Consider the following 22,071-nt stretch of genomic DNA (forward strand, 5'->3'; position numbering starts at 1 on the left):
AACATCAATGTTCACTGGAGAATTAAAGCAAAGCCACAAAGAGATATCACTGCATACCTGTGAGTGGGGTTAAAATAAAAAATAATGACAACACCAAATCCTGGTGATGACATTGAGAAATTGGGTCACTCATATGTTACCGGTAAAAATATAAAATGATGTGGCCACTTTAGAAAAGTTTGGCAGTTTGTTAAATAACTAAACATACAACTATCATATAACTGACCAATTCAACTCCTAGACATTTATCCCAGAAAAATGAAGATACTTGTTCACATCGAAACATGAACAAGAATGTATAGGTTGACTCATAATAAGCCCTAAACTGGAAATAACACAGATGACTTTCAACAGATGAAAACCTCCTTTTGTTGGCCCTTAGGCTGAGTGAAGTTTTGAAATGTAGAGATGATCTCTGACATTTCTAATGGATACCTCTATGTTCTTACTACGTAAATAAAGTTGCCGGTATGAAGTGACATTAAAGTTTGTCAGTAAATGAATTCTTCCTAACTTTACTCCCAGAAGGAAGTTTAGATAAGCTATAGCTTTTTAACATATAAATCTACTTTGGAACATAGCAATACAGCTTATACTGTATGAAAGTCTTATGACTTTTTTCCTTTTAGATTTTTGAAATTGACTGAAGTATTACATCTCCATTTTTGCATATGAAGATAAATGACTTGCTCCAAGTAACGCAGTTAGTAAATGGCTAGGATTTGAACTGTTAAAGCCATGCTTTACTGCCTGTAAGATTTTTCTAGAACAAATCTGATTGTAGACTATTTTGTGTGTATGTTTGTGTTTTACTTGATCCTCAGGGGAAATAAGGGTGTTAATACTTTGATTTTTCAGATGTTGGAAATAGTTCTGGAGAATCAACTTGCCTGATGAATGCAGAGCTTAATTGAACTGTCTTGATTCCAAATCCTTTAAATTTGACCTGAAAACTTCCCTTACTGGAATATCTTTTGGTATTCTCATATGGTTGGATATTTAGTATAATATTTGCCTCTATTTCATTTTGTTGGTTACTTAACTTTTTGGTTCACCTCAAGTTGCAATCTGATTGGGGACAGAAGTTGAAACTTGTACATTTATCAACTTTTAAATCAGTTTTAAGACATTGCTACCTTTTTACTGAATATAAAAACAAGGCTATGAGTAAATTTAATTATATGGAAACACAAGGCAAGGGACTGGAAAATTGATTAGAAACTTTCTGAAAAGTCAAGTACTGATTTTTCTTTTCCTTGAAAAGAAACTATTTTGGCGACTTCCCTGGTGGCGCAGTGGTTAAGAATCCGCCTGACAATGCAGGGAACACGGGTTCGAGCCCTGCTCCGGGAAGATCCCACATGCCGTGTGCCACAGTTACTAAGCCTGCGCTCTAGAGTCCGCAAGCCACAATTACTGAGCCCATGTGCCACGACTACTGAAGCTGGCGCGCCTAGAGACCGTGCTCCGCAACAAGAGAAGCCACCACAATGAGAAGCCCGTGCACCACAACGAAGAGTAGCGCCCGCTTGCCGCAAATAGAGAAAGCCCGCCCGCAGCAAGGAAGACCCAACACAGCCAATAAATAAATAAATTAATTTTTAAAAAAGAAACTATTTCTACTTCAATTTCTAATGCCAACTATGACTTCCTCTAACTTTTCTCCTTTTTTACGGAGAACTGTATTTGCTTCCCAAACAACAAAAAAATCCAGTGAGATACACACCTGATATAAAAGTATCCACAAGTCCTTATAGTACCTCTTTTTCAGTGTTCCTACTCTCATCTCCAAAAGAGCAAGGACAGGATAGGAAAGACAGCATTTCGTTCTTCATGAAGTATAATTATTAAAAGAGATTAATCCTGGAAATCATGCTTTTCTATGGTAGTCCTTAATGTTTACGGATCAGGAAATAAAATAGCCCACTACTCCACAAACATAATCAACCTATATAAATAATGAAATTACTCACACTGTGAGGCCGAGAGTATACTCCATTCTCTGATTTGGATTTGCAAAAGCGAAGGTATAAGTTCGTATGTCTTGGGAATGAATGATGAATAAGTTTGAACCATCAGAAGGGTTTTTCATCACAGCTGAAGCCATTTTATCACGTAGAAATTCCTTTTTCCTATTTTACGTAACGAAAGGCCATTCTTAAGAATATGTGGTCCGACAACACACTCTCAGGATTTGTTACTTGTTTGAGATTTATACTGACTCTGCCTTCTGTGATCATCTGATACCCTCAGGGACCATCTGGAATGGCATTTACTTTGCAGCAAATCTAGGACGCTTGTTCCAGGGTCAAGAACTAATTCAGAAATGAAGCTTCTTTCGACAACTCTTATAACCCTTGATCACACATGCCCTCCAGTGCATCTATGCTGCTAAAGGGCTTGTGTGAAACTTTTAGCAGAGTCCAGCCCTTCTTGTTCCTCAACAAGCTTTGTGACTAATGCAGCAAGTCGTTTCCGAGGACCCCGCTTTTCTGGCTCTTTGACATGTAGCTACATTATGTGGTCAATCTCTGCAAGGGGCAGAAAAGTGAACAGATTCAGGGACCTTTCTACCCAATCATCTTGCTGCCTGACAAAAAATCGATACCATAAGCCAAACAGCATTGCCAGCAGACTTTCCCAGTTTTGCTCCAGCAAAATATCGGACATGATATTGTCTAGCTGTTCAGATCCACCCAGCTGGACCCGGCATCCATAACGATGGAACATGTAGTAGAAATCAGAGGCCTGGAGCACCAGGTATTACAACTCTGCCAAACTCCTGCCTTCGAGGCTCTTGAGGTTCAGCTGCGTGCCCATGCGGAAGTGGCCGACCACTGCCGCTAGGAAGTCCACCAGGTGCTGCTTCCGGTACCAGGCCGGGTTGCGCTGCACCACGAAGCTGCCCCAAGTCGGCCCATTAGTGAACAGCCGCCGGTGATGAGCCTCGAGCCCTTGGAGCAGGCGCACACGCCTCTTCACACAGGCTCCGCCTCCAGCGCCTAGTGCTCTGCGGTGCCGCAGCTTTGGTCTCGCCGGCGCCATGGCTTCTCCCACCAGCGTGGTCACGTGGTGGCGCGCTCGCTGGAAGTGAGGCCCCAAAGCGCCAGCAGGTGCCCCACCGGAAGCCAGTCCGCCGTGGGGTCGAACCGCGGTGGATGGCCTGAGGAAAACTGCTTGCCGGGCCGCGGTCAAAGAGCTGGGGGAGCTCTGTCTTCGTTCCTCTCTCTGGGGAGAATTCCTTGAACAGACCCCGAGCCTTCTGCACCGCCAGCAACCCCTGGGTGCCCAAGTGGGCTTTACACAGCCCCGGAGCAAGACTCCTGACCGACCTGGGCTCCCAAACCACCGGCTCCAGGAAATGCACCGCAACACGGGCATCGCCATCCTGGCAGCAGTAGGAAGGAAATGCTGCCTCATGTGGGTTTATTTTTTGTTTTTTTTGTTTGCTAATTTTTATCTTATATTGGAGTATAGTTGATTTACAACGTTGTGTTAGTTTCAGGTGTACAGCAGAGTGATTCAGTTATGCATATATATTTATGTTCTTTTTAAAATTTGTTTCTCATTTAGGTTATTACAAGATATTGAGTATAGTTTCCTGTGCCATACAGTAGGTCCTTGTTGATTATTTTATATATTGTAGTGTGTATATGTTAATCCCAAACTCCTGATTTATCCCTCCCCCCAGCATCATGTGGTTTTGATGAGAAATAAGATCACATGTGTAGAGACTCTTTGCAAATTGGCAAATGCTACCCCGATTTTATTTTGAGGTCTGACTAAAGATTGTACACTTCGCCCAGAAGTAGAATTTTATGTACAGAATTGTTATTTTTCTGTGAAATATTCATGTAGAAGATATGATTTGAAAACTTAAAAAAGTTCTGAGGTAAAACGATAATCTCATTTTCTCTAGTTAGAGAAAAATGTCTTATGGGTGTTCCCTATAAGAGAAGCAGTATGTTTCATTGGAGCAATTGGCTGAGATGGAAAAAAGGCAAGCATAATAAAAGGTGTCTATAAAATCAGTCAAGTAAAACATTAAGTGTTGGAAAAAGAGCTCAGTGTTTTAATTGTCTTTCAGGAGTTTGTTCTGTGTGTGCAGGCAAAATGATAACGACATATTTCAAAGGCAGCCTCTCTGAACGACTTCCTCTGAAATCCTACAGAACTGGTAGCATTCTGATAGCCTCTAGGTGAGGAATGAGGACACAGAGCAGATGGTTGAATGTCATTATGACTTGGACATAAGCATATGCCTTGGCAACTCTAAACAAGAACCAGTGAGTCTACTGTCAGCTTCAGGAAGGAGGCAGCCCTTTGAAATGCCTGCAGCGCAAGTGACCCATGCTTTCCCAATGATTCAGCAGGTTAATAATTAATAACATCTGAAACTTGTGCAAATGATTACACAAGAGCACTGCATCCCACTATGAATTCTTCACCCCTGATACACTCGGGCCGAGTGTTTTGTTACCACATACTCTCTGCAATCATTCTTAGCCATTAATCTAAAGTTTCTGTGTTTGTAGAACTGCTGTGAACGGACCAATTTGTCATTGACAAATATTTGGTTGCCTTTGGTTGATGAGAGAAGTTGGAAATGGATCAGAACTCCAGGCCTTGCCACGTCCTCACTACCAGGTAACGCTTCACGATAAAAGTGGGTCTCAGACTGAATTCTGATGCGTGTACAAATATTTGTCAGCAAACCAGCATTGGCTTCCTCTGTGGGAAAGCAAAGACTCTGCTCTCAGTCCTTTCATATATTCTGAAAGTATTTTGCAGGAAATGGTCACTCCAGGAAAATGTGACCATTTTCTAGCAGTGGAATTCAGTTCATCTGAGATCAGGGGTCAGACTCTCCCAGAAGTGGCTGAACACAGGATACTGGGTGAGGTCTAGGGCACCACTCCTTTAAGCCAATCTCCATATCCTGAGCACCAATTATTTCACCAATGAAAATTCACTTCTGATCTTCTGTCAATTGACAAACCCTCTGGAGTTAATCAGAGATAAAGATGGCTTGGGAATTCCCTGGCCATCCAGTGGTTAGGACCCTGTGCTTCCATTGCCGGGGGCCTGGGTACTAAGATCCCACAAGCCACGTGGTGCAGCAAAAAAAAAAAAAAAGATAAAGATGGCTTAAATAATGGCAGAAGCTGCTTAGGGGGTACAGTCTTTTGATAAGGGCTTCCTAAAAGCTACCATTACCCTTCAAATACTTACCTTTAACTAGGGTACAAAATTTTTACCAGAAAATCTCAAATAGTCATTGAATCTAATTAGCACACATGCATGTTTTATGCTGTGAGCTGTGAAATAGCATGAATTTGAAGTACAAATTAAATGTAGCTCTTAAAATGGTTACTAATCATTTTTCTGACACCAGCTAAATAAATCCACCTTAAGATACTTATATTTTTTAAGTCATTGAACCTGTACTGTTAAGTGATTTTGTACTTTTGTGAAATGAACAGTTAGTTTGTTGTAATTAAAGTAATAACTTTTATTTGATTAAGTTTCCAACTTTCAAGTCTTTTAATATATTTTAGTTAATAACTATTCAGTTGAATGATTTTGAAGATTGGAAAATAATGTCAAAATGATAGGGAAGTTGTCTAGCATTTCTTAGGAAGCACGTATAGTCAGCCTTCTGTATCCACAGGTTCCAAATCTACAGATTTCAACCAACCACAGATGAAAAGGCTCGGAAAAAAATTCCTGAAAGTTCTAAAAAGCAAAACTTGAATTTTCCTGAGCTGCCGGCAACTATTTACGTAGCATTTACGTTGTATTAGGTATTATAAGTAATCTAAATATGATTTAAAGTATAAGGGATGATGTGCACAGGTTATAAGCAAATATTAAGCCATATTATATAAGGGACTTGAGCATCTGAGGATTTTGTATCTGAGGGGGTCCTGGAACCAATCCCCTGTGGATACCAAAGACAGCGGTGTTGTTCGAGAAAAAGATTTAAAGCTGTTTTGTTTTAATTTTACCTTCTTAAAAACTTAAGAATTAGAAACGGACGTTTTGCTAGGATAAAACTGATTCACATAATTGTCAAACACATAAATCCTTTTTCCTGGGTGAAATCTATCCTCCTTTGTACCATTTTTACTTCGGGAAGCATTTTTCAGCATTAAGGGGAAGTTTATGCTGGTGTTTAGATCCCTTGACAAGCATCTCTAGCCTCATTTGGTCATCAGGCATTGAGGGCACCACAGATTTTATTTCCCAAATTCACAATCTGCAGACTCTCAGTTCTTGAATATTACATATTATGGAGTTTATTCAATGAATCATCCTCTCATTCACAGGTATTTATTAAGCAACAAATATGGATCAGGCACAGGAAGCTAAAGCTATGAGAAACACAGTCCTTGCCTCAAGAATGTCACAGTCTAGTGGGGAGACCGGGAGGTAGCTGGTGTGATGGCAGTAGATGACAGAGTTGCTGAGAGCCTGGGCTCTGCAGCCCTCTTGCTGGGCTGGTATTCTGGCTCTGTCATGACTTAACCTCCCTGGGGTTCAGTATTCCCACCTGTAAAATGGGTACGATAATACTATCAACTGCATAGGGCTGTTGTCAGGACTAAAGGCAGTTATTCATATTAAAAACTCAGAACAGGATCTGTCACATAGTAATGAATGTGTGGACAACACGTGTTGGCTACAATTATTATTAAGTGTAGGGTACTTGGGGATCTGCTTCCGTAAGAGTCCCTGTGGTTCATCCAAGTCAATTCAGACACCAGTTCCTTCCAAACTGAACTCTCGTTGCCTTTCTTACCTAGGATTTCCCTTCATTCCTGGTCATGACTCTGGTAAGAGTTGTTATTTCACACTTCTTTTCCTGACAGAGTCTTATGCCCTCAGATGTATCTTTCAGACTTCCCAGTCACTAATTTGAAAATCTTATATGATTATCTCTGATCATCTCCCTCCCCTGATCAAAATCTCCTTCAATGTCTGTCATCATCTTGAGTATAAAATACAGACTCTTCAGTCTGACATGAAAAACAGGGCCTCCCAGAACTCAAGTTATCCTGGGTCCCTCTTGATTTTTGAGATGCCTTATTAATGTGTAAAAATGGAGAACTGCTAAAATAACGTCTCAAAACTTTGGTACATTTACATGTTTGCAACATATAATAAGCAAATACAAATGAGTATGTATTTATTTATGACAACAAATACATAAACATACAATTGTGTAATTCACAAGATAATTGGAGAAACCTTACAGATCTTAATTCATAGTTGATGTGGTTCATATTTGGTACACAGGTTGACAGCCATATGGTGACTGGAGCACCTTCCTCTTTCCATATGATCGGTGAACTTCTTTGTATTAGTTAGAAATGATTTTTGACTGGAACTAATGAGTTGTGCAGTATCAGTTTATTACGTCTCATGATTCTGCCATCTGGATTGGACTCATCTTGCTGAGGCTATTCCCTCTGCATTTGCTGGGGCTGGAACGTCCAAGATAGCTTTGTTACTCACATGTTTGGTGCTTCATTTGGGGGGCTGGGGTATCTGGTGGCCGACCAGCTGTCTCTTTCTCCACGTGGTTTCATGTGGCTAGCTTGGGCTCCCTCACAGCATGAAGATCTCAGGGTAGGCAGACTTCTTACCTGGTAACTGGTTGCTCAGAGAGGAAGTCACTCTGAGACTAGTCCTAGAACTGGCACTGTGTCATTTCCATCATATTCTATTGGTGAAAGTAAGTTACAAAGCCAGCCCGTTCAAGGAGAGGGAAAATAGAAAATAGATCCCATCCCACCTCTGGATGCGGGAAGCAACGTGTGAGTACGGTGAGGGGAGGAAGGGCTCACAGCCATCTTTGAGGACTTTCTACCCCAGATAACATCCGCATGGAGGTAGTTACTGTATTGATTCAGTGGGTTGACTCTGATACTTTTGGCTTCCCTCTCATTGTTGAAAGTTTATTGTATCTCCTCTGTTTCGGCCTCTCCTAATCATGTTCAAGGGTAGGAAACAGAAGTAGTGAGGGGCACAGTGGCTTTCCTTGGTCGCTTCTTTCTAAACCACGTAGAGAAAAAAATTTTTCTCACAAGCCCCGATCAGATTTCTTCTTATATTTCTTTGTGCAGAATTGGATTGTATATCTACGATCCAAAAGGATGGGTCCTTTCCCTAAGATGTAGTTAAATTTACATCCCAAACCAAATTGGACTTCTGAGAGCAATATGGAAAGGGGAGAATAGACTTTGTGCAAGCAAGCAATGATGCTGGCCATGTTCTGTAACTGCATATATAACCAAAATTGTAGAACAATTATATACTTGTATATAATTTCAGATAACACTGAAATATCCAAATTAGATATTTACCTTCTACTGTCCACATAACAAACCCCATGCTAGTGTTTGACTATGAGAACCCTTTGCCTCTAGTGGGAGAAACTACATAGACATGAGGCAAAGAGTGTGAATTCAGGGAGGGGTGCAGAATTGGGGCCAAAACATTCCATCTAAAATCCCCTCAAATTTATACTCCAGGCATTCTGAAACCTTTGCATTTCCTTACCCACTCCAAGCTCGCACGTCTTGTCTTTAAACTGCTGATCTGGGTACCTGTAGCATCCTTCCTCATGCCTTCACCTGACCATCCTTCAAGATTCAGCTCAAAAGGCATTTCTTCCCCTGGGCCTTCTCTTATTCTCAGGCTGGGTTAATGGCCTCTGTTGCCTGCCTTCTCCCGCGGTACTCTGAGCTCATCACTATTGTGATAATCATATTATCAGATTTGTTAATATTATTTGTTTACTTAAATATGTTTCACATTAGATCATAAGGACAGCCTAATGCCCAGCAATTAAGGCTAGGAGTACATTTTCTGAGTCCTCGTATCTTCAGCACTTACAGAGTATTTGGGTCACAGTAGAGAATCAAATGCTGGTTGACTAAATAAATGGATGGACAGTAGCTTGACAGTCTATCCTGAAGGCAATGGGAAGCCACTGGATAATTTTAAATGTGATTGTTATTTTTGTATTTTTGGAGGGGAATATTTTGGTAGCAGTGAAGGATGTAGTGGAAGGGGTGAGACTAGAGAGGCAAGAAGATCAGGAAACTGACGTAAGGCTATATGAAATAACAAGAGATAGAACTAAAATAATGTCAGTGTTGAGGATGAGAACAGAGCAGACTCAAGCGATATTTAGAAAGTAAAGAGATAGATCCTAATTCCCAGTTCGTTCTGGAGGGTAAAATAGAGGCAAACTCTTAGCTGATTTTTATGTTTCTGCCTTGGGTTACCCGTTGGAGATAGAGCCTTTTCCTGATGTCAGGAATGTACCAAGGGGCGGGTATTCTGGAATCCAATTTTGGAATAATGAGCATGTGGTACCCGTGGAACACCCATGAAGAGAGTTGAGTAGGCAATTGGAATAATGGTAGCTTAGGTGAGAAATCAGAGCTTGATAATTAGATTTGGAAATGATCATAGATTAGTGGAGTCATATAAATAGCTGTGTTCCCCAGGAGGAATGAGAGAAGGGGCAGAGGACAAACTTGATAAGAACTAGCACTGACCAATGAGTGGAAGAAAACAAACCTGTAAAGATACTGAGAAGGAACAGCTGGATAAGCATGTAGGAAATGGGGTGGACTAGTTTGCTAGGGCTGCCATTGCAAAATACCACGGACTCAGTGGCTTAAACAACAGAAATCTACTTCTCACAGTTCTAGAGGCTGGAAGTCTAAAGTCAGGGTATTGGCAGGTTTGGTTTCTCCGGAGGCCTCTCCTCTTGGTTTGTAGGTGGCCTCCTTCTTGCTGTGAGTTCACATGGCTTTTTCTCTGTGTATTCACAGCAGCATCCCTGGTGTCTCTTCCTCTCCTTATAAGGACATTAGTCACATTGGGTCAGGGTCTTACCTTCAAGTATAGTCATGTTGGGTACGGCTTCAACCTGTGCATGTTGGGGGATACAGTTCAGTCCATACCATGGGGATACAATAGCAACATGGCAGTCAAAGGAAGGAGGTGACATGCTAGTATCCAAGGCACTACACAAGGAAGCTTCTGATTGAAATGTGCCCATGAGTTTTGCTGGTTGCAGACAAGGTGTGAGCTAAACAAAAGGACTTTCCACTGGACAAGGGGCTGCAGTGGCTGATTAATGAGTAAGAGACGAGGAAGCAATAGGAAAGGGTGGCCTGATCATTCCAGAGTCATCTCAAAATACTAGGGTGACCAGGCCCATCAACCACCTGATCAATTTATCCTAGAGTGGAGATTCCGGAGCTGGACAGGTCTCATTCACACCCAGGCTCTGGTCCTTACTAGCCCTGTGACCTAGGTCACATACTTAATCTCTCTAAACCTCAGTTTCTTAGCTGCCAGGTGAAGAGTAGAGTAGTATTGTGAGGACGTGCTCCAAAATGTTAAGGGATTGTCTTTGGGTGATAGGGTTAAGGATCCTTTTTATTTTCTGCCTTTGGCTTATCTGTATTTCAGACTTTTTCTACCTGAAGTTAACATACATTACTTTTGTAATTTAAAAAAGTTATGTTTTCTCCAGAAGAAACCATTCATGCTTTCTGTAAACGTGTGGCAGAATTGCAGTTTCTAAGAATATCTGTGATGAATTGCAAACAAGGAAATGGATTAGAGAAAGACTCATTTTTCCCTCTAGTGAAGACAAGAAACATACGTTGAGTACTGCAGGGCACAGAATGGCGTTCACAGTTGAGTAAACAATCTGTGCTTTCAAGGACTTTACAGTTAGTGAGGTAGAATTCCCCCAAATAAATGAGTAACGGTAATGCACTCCATGCCAGAACAGGACAAACATTAAAAAATAGGTTAAATAAACTAAATGCTTCTGGGGTTCTCCCTGGGGGAGGAGGGATGCCATTAGGCTGGAGGAATCACAAAATGTTTCCTGGAAGAGGTAGCATCCCGGATGACCTGAAAGGTGTGTGTGTGTGTGGAGGGGGTTCACACACACACACAGAACAGACAAATTCACTGTTGTCTCAGTGCTATTGGTCTGCTTCGCAGTGGAAGGAAAATTGGCCCAGAGATAAGGACGCAGAACGACCAGTTCACATGGAGAGGAATCTCCCTGTCCACTGCTTTAGTTGCCAGTAACCTCAACAGCCATATGTCAGAAAGTACAGGGGAGTCAAAAATTCTTGCCTCATCACAACCGGGAGATGCAGGTCTTACAATAACCACATTTTGATCCAGTCCAGTTGTTTTCTGTGTGTGTGTTCAGAGTTTGTAAAACTGGAAAAACGAAGATATTCAAGCTGTTTAACTTTCATTCCAGTTGGTTTTTATTGTTTTTCAATTTGATGAGAACTTAAAAATTACCTTCCTTGTTTTTCAAACCCTGAGTCACACTTTTATCTTTTTGTTTCCATCTGCAAAAGGCCCAGTTTTTGTGATTGTATCTTAACTGCCTAAGTGAATACACAGAAAATTATATTACGTTAAATATACAATTATATGTGAAGACCATGGCTTAAGGGTATCAGACTGCTCTTTCAGTGAGAATTCCTAAAGGAAGTTCATATTGACAAATTTGTAAGATTGTCAAATTGCAGTATATACGAGTTTACGTGTCTCTGATTGCACTTCAGTGCTTTTTGAAAGGTGAGTTTGCACTTGGCAATGCCAAAGTCAGACTCTCAGTTTCACAGGAGATTGAAGATGAAATTGGAAATATTAAAGGCAAGCAAAATTAAAATCAACATTAGTCACATATGATGACAGAGTCATATATGATGACAGAATCAAATACCTCGAACCTGGCCTCTAACAATGTAAAATATCTGTTCTTTGCAATAAATATAGAAAAGAAGGCCTTCGGGATCAATTGGGCATTTATTAGCCTCAGTGTTTCTGGGAGCAAGGAAGTGTATGTATACTGTCCAGAGGAACTTGGGTGAATTTAGAAAAAAAGAAAAACCAAACCAAACCACAGACTTCTCCATTTTTAAGAAAAGGAAGTAGTATGACATCATCCTCGACTAAAATCTAGCCTGTTTATATCTCAGTTTGTTAGGTAATAGAATGCCTTTTCCCGAGTTATAAAATAATTAGGATGATTAAGTACAATTTTCTTCTGAATCTTGATTACCTCATTCATTCATTCATCCAACATATGTCTATTAAACACCTATTCTGTGCCAGGTCCTGGGAATACAATAGTGAATGGAGGAAAACATATAATTCCTGTCCTCAAGAAATTTGGACTTGATTTGGGAGAAGGGAAAGGAGGTGTAGTAAGTGCTAAAAAGGAGAGGCATATGGTGCCAAGTGAACCCAGAATAAAATGTCTATTCAGGGACTTCACTGGTGGTGCAGTGGTTAAGAATCCGCCTGCCAATGCAGGAGACATGGGTTCGAGCCCTGGTCCAGGAAGATCCCACATGCCGTGGAGCAACTAAGCCCGTGCACCACAAGTACTGAGCCTGTGCTCTAGAGCCCGAGAGCCACAACTACTGAGCCCGTGTGCCTAAAGCCCGTGCTCTGCAACAGGTGAAGCCACCGCAACGAGAAACACGTGCACTGCAACAAAGAGTAGCCCCCACTCGCCGCAACTAGAGAGAGCCCGCGGGCAGCAATGAAGACCCAACACAGCCAAAAATAAATAAATAAGTAAATAAATAAATTTTTTTTTTTAAAAAGTCTATTCAGGGAGGTCAGGGAAAGCTTGCCCATCAAGGAAGTCATGATTCACCCAAGGAAGACCAGGAGAGGGCTGGGTAGAAGGAAGGACAGAGGAAGGGAAGTGTGCCCCGGGGAAAGGGGGGAGGCTCTGTGTGGGAGGAACACAGGGGTGCATTCTAGGAATGTGGAGATCCTCTCATTGGGAGAGGAGAAACCCAAGGTTACAAGAGAGGAGGGGCTCAAGGCCCCTTCAAGGATCTCATTTCTATCCTCTGTCTCAAGAGCAGTGGGAAGCCATCAAATGATTTCAATAGAAGGGTTGGTATAATCAGGTTTGCCTTTTGAAAATTTGACTTTCGCTAGGTTTTGAGAAATTGAGTGAAAAGGCCCAGAATGGCCCTGATTGGGGGTGAGTGGCTGGGAGACTCCTGCTCAAGGGGTGGCGGTGGCATGGGCAGGGCCTGTGGAGGAAATGGAGAGAAACAGATTTTGAACTCAACTTTCCTCCTTTGCTCAAGTGGCTTTGGCAAGGAGGTTGGTGGGAAGGAAGATGCCCAACCCTGATGATTTCACCCCACTTCCTGCATCCTAAATTCAAGAGCTAGGAAGTGGTCTTTTCCTAAAAGTCAGCTTCTGTGCTGGGTGGAACAATGGTGACAAGACTTAACTTCCAGGATCAAGCAAAAGAACTCTCAGATTGACAGGGAAGATTTCAGGGGTTGGGTTTCCAGGGAGAGCTAGTTTGCCTTTACTCCCAGTAAGTCTGGCCACCTGCCTCTGCAAACAAGCTTTGTCTCAGATAAAGGAGTCTATTGTGTAACCTGCTGGAAGATCTCCTGACCAGAGAGAGGGCTGTACTGAATCTAACTCTTTGAGGGGGCTGGAAGTAGGATGAGCATATGAGTCAATATCCAGCCAAGACACATGGGAAAGAGACAGGGAGTTCTGTTAATAATTCAACTTTGAAACAGATGTACACTAGGATAGTTTGGGGGCAAACCTGGTCACCTTAGCAAGAAGGGAAAGTTGAAAGTTCGTCCTTTGCTCCCACCGATGTCCCCTTTTGCAGGGGAGGGGCTCAGAGTTCTGTCCCTTCACAGGCAGTGTTGGAAGGCAAACTCTGGCACTTAGCTGACTCCCAGGCCACTTTTACTTTCACACTTTCTGCCATACCTGATACATTCTGAAGATAACATTTCCCATTACCATTATCACTCTGTGATGGCTTATTGTTTATAATTGCTCACTCAGTCACCCCCCAGGAAGAAAGAGGCAGCTCAAAATGGGAGGCACCACCCAAGAGCCTATCAGAAATGCTGCCTCTTAGATGTACTGAAGCAGAATCTGCATTTTAACAATATTTTCAGGGGGTCCATGAGCACATTAAAGTTTGAGAACAGACTTCTGGACTTCCACCTACAGTAAAATAAACATTTTACAATGTGATGGTTTAGGCATACACAACTGAAACAAAGTTTAATGAGGAAATACTTTTACTGTTTTACTTGAAAAAAAAAAAGTGCTCACAACTCAGATTTCAGCATCCACTCTTGAGTCGCCACTTGGAGTTTGAAAACCAGCTCTGAAGCACTTAGGAACAGCCCGAAGAGGGTTGTGGGGAAGGGGAGGATGCTGGTGGGGGTGCTTTGGAGAGCGCAGACACTCTCTGCGTTCAGTGACTTTCTGGAACGTGTGCACTTAGTGCTCCGTAGTCAGTCTTCGGAGCGGGAACGCGCGAGGCCGCTGAAAGTTTGCCAAAGCCCCGGAGGGGCCGGTCCCGGGGACGTGATTGGCAGCTGCGAGGGAGGGCGAGGACCGGGAGCCGAGACGGGGAGCAGGCTCGGGGCGGCGAGAGGTCCTGCCCAGCTGTTGGCGAGGAGTTTCCTGTTTCCCCCGCGGCGCCCGGGCGAAGTCGTGAGTCACTCGCGCGCCCGGCCCGACGACACTCCGCGCGCGCACCCGCCGGCCGGGCCGGCCTCCCGCGCAGCTCCCCTCGGCCGCCGGGCCCCCCGCGCCTTGCCCACCGCCACCCTCTGCGGCGCCACATCTGGCCGCACCGCTGCTCCGCGCGGGTCCGCAGGGCGCGGCGCGGAGGCGCGGCGTGCGCGCTCGGGCCGGTCTATGCGGAGCGGCGGGGGCTGCCATGGGCCGGGGGCTGCTTGGGGGCCTGTGGCCGCTGCACATCGTCCTGTGGACACGCATCGCCAGCACGATCCCGCCTCACGTTCCCAAGTCGGGTGAGTGGCCCCCGCCCGGGCTTGGCGCCTGGGTCCCCGGGGCCCCGCAGGGCTGCGCTTGACAGTCGGCCCGGGAGGCGGGCGGAAGCCGGGACGTGGCCCCGGTGCCCGCGCCCCAGCACCCTGCGCTGGGACGGGTACGTTTTTCTTTCCAAAGACCAGGAAAGTGGTCTCGGCGGGGGTGCGGGGCGCGCCCGGCCCCCTTTGTGCGGGCAGGAAGGGCGCTGCGTCCCGGGCCGCCCCCACCCCCGGAAAGGGAAGTTTGAGAAGTTGGTGATCGGCGGAGGCAGGACGCGGCCCGGGCGGCCTCCGAGCGAGCGGCGGGCACACCTGGTCCCCGGCCCGGGATCGCCCAGTGCCCCGAAAGGGCAGGGCCCCCATCCTCAGCTCTTGCCCAGGGCCACATGCCCGCGGACCGGCTTTTTGGCCCGGAGTTGCTGTAGCAAAGTTTCAAGGAGAAAGGCGATTGCCAAAGGAAACTTGTCTCGCTCCACTGCGGGCTGGCGTGGATGCGGCAGGGAGTGGGGCTTGTCAGGTGGAAGGCGGAGTATTTACTGAGTGCCTGCTAGGCGCTAGGTGCTGGAGATGTTGCCTGGAGCAGGACAGCCCCGTCTTGCGGACTTGAAGGTTCTGTGCAGTTGTTTGGTGGAAATGAAACGGAAGGGTTAAAATCGTAAATCCCCCTGCCCACCTGATCTTGGTGTCTAGGAGGTTTTGAGGGGAGAAAAATGCAGGAATTGAACTCTTAAGTATTTGTTATGGAAAGTACCGAATCCCTGAGACCTTAAAAGTTAGAAATTTTGTTAGCTCTTTGCTACAGAACTGAGAACCTGCATCTGGGTTCTGGTAATGGAGTCTTTGGAGTTTTGGGACCTTTCTGGGCCTCAGTCTCCTCATCTGTGAAAGGACATGGTTAGATTTGGATCATTTTACATTCCCTTCATCTTTAACATCTTTTGTCTCTCTACTCCTTTTTGGTAACTTGGAGATGCCCTGTGTGGATTTGGGATGAAATGTGGAGGATCTCACAGTCCCCGTCACTCTGAGGCACATATTCTGTTTACCAAGGGCCAGGGGCAGACTTAACCTTTGGTCTTGTCTAAAAGAAATATGGACCAGTTTCTACATGGGACATTTCACAGTTCTTGAAGTGGATTGAAAATTTTTAAAAGTTATATTTTTTTTACTGAAGGTGGCATGGAGATGGGAGTTTTTAAGATAATGAGGAAAGACTATTGTAAACAAAAAAATCCGACACAGATTTGAGTTCTACAGTTTAATAAAGTTCCACTGTTTCATCCTTGGATGCTTTCTTACTTTGCAGTACCAGAATGTTCGACTCTCTGATTATACACCAAACTCTTAAGAACTGAGTTATATTTTGCTAATATTTTAAACAGCACCCTTAATTTTCAGTGTACCTTAAAAATCGTTAAAACTTTTGTTTCAGATTACGAAAGAAGGAAATTAGTGGGCCCTGATTCTGTTAGTCTTTGCTTAGGAGGATAAGATTTATGATTTGCAAATTCCAGACTCAGTAGTTCATGAGTCAGTCTCAGTTCATCTATATACACACTTTTAAACAATTAGCTTAAAAGCCAACTGGCTTTTTATTTGGGCTTTTAGACAGTATTACAAAACCCACAGATTTCATATTTTTATGAAATTAAAGCCACAAAATGGTTGAACTAAGGAATCATTTTGGATTGGTATTCATGTGAAATTACATTTTGAAGATAGTTGAAGGTCAAAGGTAGCTATAATGGAGGTGGGAAACCTAATTCCACTTGCATTTAATTTTCTATGGAAGTAAATGGTTTCAGGATTTTCCTAACGTAATTGGTAATCTGTCACTACATTTTTCAAAATATCTTAATGCATGGTAAGATAAGAGGAAATGAGATTGTTCACAGCCTTCTCTTTGGTTACTTAAAAAATCCATCTTATATTTAGTATATTGACAAGTGAGCCAAGGACTTCAGTATAAGAGCAAACTTCACTAAGCTACATACTTAAAGGTATTTTAGTTTTTGTTTTTGACTTAGTAGATTCACTCTTCCTAAATGCCTGAAATTAAGTAATTGCTCTTTGGGGGAAAACTTTAAATGTTTGAAAACTCTTCAGATCTGAAAAATATAACTTTTACTTTTCAAATACCTAACAGGAGATCCTTGTTGAGGACTCAATGTTGGTAAAAGTGTTGTAGAGATAAATTTCTTTCCCCAAATCACTGCTGATTTTGTCAGGGTTCTGGAAACTGCTAGGTCCAGAATTTGATCTTTGGTCTATTTGCTTTTGTTCCCAGAAAGCACATGTTTCACCTCTAGGCCATTTATTTTTAACTAGTTATGGTTTCTATAAGATACTCATCACATTTTGGATTCCTTGCCTTTATTTATTTATTTTTGGCCACATTGGGTCTTCGTTGCTGCGCGTGGGCTTTCTCTAGTTGCGGCAAGTGCGGGGGCTACTCTCTGTTGTGGTGTGCAGGCTTCTCATTGCGGTGGCTTCTCTTGTGGAGCACAGGCTCTAGGCGGGCGGGCTTCAGTAGTTGTGGCACGCGGGCTCAGTAGTTGTGGCACACGGGCTTAGTTGCTCCGCGGCACGTGGGATCTTCCTGGACCAGGGCTTGAACCCATGTCCCCTGCATTGGCAGGCGGATTCTTAACCACTGTGCCACCAGGGAAGTCCCTCCTTGCCTTTTTTTCAAGGTAGCACCCCACCTTGAAATGATGAGTCCTCATTGCTGTCTGTGGAGCCAGCATACCTGCTACATGGTCTGCATTTCAGTTTTCAACACAACTTCAAAAAATTTTCTTTTTTTTAACCATATTTTTCCAATTAAGAATGACACTTCATTGGTGCCATTGCAGAAAGTGACCATTACCCATTCTTTCTTCTCAACAGTATCTATAGAATGTCACTTTTTGCCAGGCAGGAGGCTCAGACCTGGAAACAGTATTCTGAGTGAATAAGACAGGTCTGGTCTTTGCCTCCATTGAGTCTAACATATGGGGGTTGTGTTGAGGCCCAGAGAAGGATGTATATTTTAACCCTGTGTACTTGGAAGCATTATTGACTCTAGACCCCTTTGTCAAAAGCCCACTCTGTTGGGTGTTGTGTTTCCTTCCATTCCCTCCACTGTCCCCCTGAACGTGTTTTTCATTGATCTGTTGTTTCCTGTGCCTGCCTTATTCCGGGCCCCCAGTTGGGCCACCTCACTTTTGTTCAAGCTGCTGTCTGTCTGGAACTCCTGCTACCCTGGATAATTTAGATTCATCTTTTAAGACTTGACTTAAGTGTCATTCTTAAGCAAACCTGCTTTCAACGCCCTGGGTGGAGCTATAGGTTCCCTCCTCCCGGGGACAGGCCTCTCTTTTCGCTGCTAACAATAGTAAGGCAGAATTAGCTCTTGATGAGACTCCCTTACCCATTCTCTCAAAGGCACTGGCTTTGTCCCACTCATTTCTCTGTCTCCAGGGTCTGTGGCAGTGCCTGGCATATCACTTAGCACCCAGGAAATGCTGAGCTGAACCTCCATTCATCCTCCTAGAGGCACTGCAAGTCAGTCGAGCATTTCCACAACCAGGCAGTCACTATTTATTGGGTGTTTGGTCTGAATGGTAAAATCTTTATTGAGAATAGTTTGGCTTTGATCTCAATCGGCAATTTGGCTGTTTTATACTGTGTTGTTGGATCTTTTATTCTGATGACCTATGGAAAAAGATGACAAACATGTCAGCTTCTGACAGACATGATGGAAAGCTGCTAGAAGTTTTCATCCAACCTCTTTAGTTGTACACTTGAATTCATGTAGGGCATTCAAAGCCATTGCAAAACTTTTTCAGTCTTACCAAAGACATTTGCCAGTGAATACTGAATCTTCTCTCTCTCTCTTTTTTTTTCTAGAAGGTTGTTGAAATGAGACTTTCATGAAAAATGAAGTGCCGAAATCTAAACTTAGCTTTGAAGTTTCTTTTTTCATCAGGGTCTTCTGTTTTGGTTTATAAGCAGTGAAGTGAGTTGGTCTAAGGGAAGTGCAGCCCTGGGGCAGCTGCTATCTGCAGAAGAGCAGTGTGGCTATTATTTAGGTCTGATGCAAACCACCGAAACAGTTTAAAATAGAGTGTGGAGGAAAAGTCCTTCCTGGCTACAGCATGGCATTATTTAGCCAATTTCCACAGAAAAGCATCACTCTGTCACCTTGTTGGCTTCTGCCCTCGGGGGCCTTCTGTACAACTTCAGCAGATTAACTCATGATTTTCAGTAGAAATGATTTAGCAGATAGGTATTAGCAGCAAGAATGCTCACCATTTGTTTTGCACTCCTTCTTTCCCTTGTAATATGTTGCTTCCTACCTACTTGTGGTTTCTGACCAAGGTGGGATAACGATGATTCTCCTTCTTGCCTGGCATGTCATGAGGGTTGGGAAGCCAAGCAGGGTAAGTTGGCTCCTCTCAAGGACAAGTGGGGAGAAGGGAGAAGTAACATTTGAGAACCTGTTCTGAGCCAGCCGCCTGACATTATTATCTAATTTAATCCTCAGGAGAAACCGACAAGATAATTTTCATTACCTTTATTTTATAAATGGAGAAGATAGAGTCTGCACAAAGCAACTTGATGTTTGCCTGTGTGTGTGTGTGTGTGTGTGTGTGTGTTTTCTAACCTTGTCTTCCTTGTGTTCTGCTCGGCCCTTTTCCCTGGTATATCTGTGTGTATGTGTGTTGGGATGGAAGTTAGGGAGTGAGTAAAGGGATATCGTATTCAAGAAAGGGGAACTTACCATCTAATATCCATTCAGTGCCCCTGAGGTCACGATTTGCTTTGCTTGCATGATCTACCTCCTTCCTGATCGTCATTGTCCTACCGAAAATCAGGATAGGGTAGAGTCTCTTTGACCAAGAAAACTCTGCTGTTCCTAGTCTGATAATTGCATCTTGGTGGTGGGACCCACTGCCGGTGACCTGTGCCTTGACCATTGACAGCAGCTGGACACGCGCTGTTTTCAGAGATATATACTGGCAACCCCAGATTCCAGGCATGTAGGACCAGCGTCTGTGTACAGACCTCGAACAGCTGCTGGGGAGGGTGGGAAGAGTAGAATTTATCTAGTATCACAAGGGGGATGATGTTGAAGAGTAGAATTTATCCAGTATCACAAAGGGGGATGATTTGACTTTTAGAAAACTTGTAGGTGGTTAATATTCTTCTCCTCCCAAAAGTATCTGTCTTTTATTTGCCATAATCAGCTTTTTAGGTCTTGGCACTCAACATGGAGCAACTGCCTCCTTGCCTGTGGTCCATTTAGGATCTCCTGCTTGGCCTCTTTAGGGTTTCCTAGCGTCTGTGTTTTGTTCGCAGGGCTGAAGCTGTAGATCATTAGAATGGACTTAGCTCAGGGCAACTGCATGTGATGGGTGAGATTGTATCTGGGGAAGGCTGCCTGCTCTCAAGATAAGCGGCTGTTTTTTATTTTTGCTCTTTTCTGATGAGATATTCCCCCCCCCCCCAATTTTTCTGCTCAGTTAAAATATAGGCCTAGTGTACGAGCAAACGGAGCCTCTGCCCTGGGATTTAGAGGGCACTGCTTTTATTGTTCTCTGTTCAGCCCCTGTTATGGGGTGAGGAGACTCCTGGGCCTCTGAGTCCAGAGTCTCCCTTTATAGATCAGTTTCAGGTACCTGGAAACCCAAAATATGCTGTTCGGATGGCTGTGGACCCACTTTTACAGCCTACATGGACCTTTGGACCCATCTTCCTGAGGGCCTTTGTAGCCACTGGTCTATGGGCCTGAGGGGTGGCGAAGGGACAGCCGTGTATGTGTGGGGTGTGGGGGGGTGTGAGTGTTAAAACTTGGGTGTTTTACATGTCACAAGGTCCCTCTTGGTGCCAGATGAAGCAGCCAGTGGAAAGAGGAAGGTAGATTGTTGGCCGGGTTTGGGACAGTGTTTCCCCAGTTCCAGGGCTGGTCTCTGAGCAGGTCAAGAGTTTGAAGTTGAACTTGGTCTTTTCTAAGATGTTATGGAGGTGCATTTGTCAATCAAGGTAGAAGGATAAAACCTACTTGATCGAACGGTTTGTCAGTGTGATTTATAACTTTCAATATTCTGACGTGTGGTCTGTGGGCCACCATTTGTCCCCCCGCCCTGGGTCTTCCAACACTGGGGATTGATCTGCACCAACAACACACCTTTGCAGAGGTGTTAGGTACAAAATTAGTTATTGTTGATTATATCATATTTTCCCTGGAGTAGAGAATTTGCTCATTAATGAAAAAGCTAAGAGTTTGGCTGTAATCATAGTGGTGTATTTCCTTGGGGAAATTCAGTTTTTCATGGCTTGTCTTTTCCTGCAGGAAACTTCAGCTATATTCATTTGACTTGTTCTATCCAGGATTTCACTTACACAGTTTCTTTAAGATTTCCCAGTGCCTTGGTTGCATTTCCCATGTAATTTCTTTAGGTAAATAAAATAACGTTTGATCCATACACCAGGTGGTCAAATGTTAGGCCTGTCTTGTGACCTTGATGGGAAAATGAAATATACACATCAGGTGATACAGTCCTGGCTGAATCATGCCATAGTTATGCCATCAAGGAATTTAGTAGGTATTCTGAATAGAACAGGCACTTTATTCGGAAGAATTGGGGGAATTCAAGGATGCATAAGTAGGTGGGGGTTATATATGGTGTGCCAATGTGGATTTACCATGATGTGGATGGAACCTCAAGGCTTCTCCCTGCTGCAGGCCCCCCTCCTGGCTCTGGGAGGGGCCCTGGCAATGTGGTTAACGAGTGTTATCAAGGTAGAGAATATTTAAGATATCTTGCGATGCCCTGAATATTACAGCTCACCTGTAAAAGCAACTTCGTAGGGGTTTTCCCAAATTTAGAGGCAACCCAAAACATTTATATGACATTACTTATAATGAGTTATGAAGCTGGAAAAAACTTCCAAGTTATCTCAAGAATAAATTTACAAATTCTGATCAACAGTTCTAGAGGAAAGATTGAATTATTTTAAATTTTCTCTAAAGAGAATATCGTGGAATATCATTGGTAGAGGTGATCAAAGAGAATGTAACCAAAAAATGTAGCAATAATATTTCAGAGGTGTATCAGGCAGTTAATTAATAAAAATATTTGTTTTCTTTTAACTTTTATATTTGTGGTAT

The 22,071-nt window shown here is 43.5% G+C and overlaps 1 protein-coding gene and 1 pseudogene across 2 annotated transcripts in view; one reads left to right on the plus strand and one right to left on the minus strand.

Moving 5' to 3' along the window:
- Positions 1-2,091: 2,091 nt before the first annotated feature.
- LOC137233069 (tyrosine--tRNA ligase, mitochondrial pseudogene) lies at positions 2,092-3,387 on the minus strand (annotated as a pseudogene).
- A 1,119-nt stretch (positions 3,388-4,506) lies between these two features.
- Positions 4,507-22,071, plus strand: part of TGFBR2 (transforming growth factor beta receptor 2) — a 100,968-nt gene continuing 83,403 nt past the window's right edge. Inside the window, exon 1 of one of the 2 annotated variants that reach the window (XM_067753581.1) lies at positions 4,507-4,647. Coding sequence is in view for 1 of the 2 variants with exons in the window: in XM_067753580.1 (XP_067609681.1) it covers positions 14,804-14,897 (94 nt within the window). In the remaining variant the exon portion in view is untranslated. Of the gene's footprint in view, positions 4,648-14,302; positions 14,898-22,071 lie in introns of those variants that run through there. The other variant, XM_067753580.1, reaches the window with a different exon arrangement.

This window comes from Pseudorca crassidens, chromosome 10 (genome assembly GCF_039906515.1).
Source record: "Pseudorca crassidens isolate mPseCra1 chromosome 10, mPseCra1.hap1, whole genome shotgun sequence".
In the NCBI taxonomy this organism is placed as follows: Eukaryota; Metazoa; Chordata; class Mammalia; order Artiodactyla; family Delphinidae; genus Pseudorca; species Pseudorca crassidens.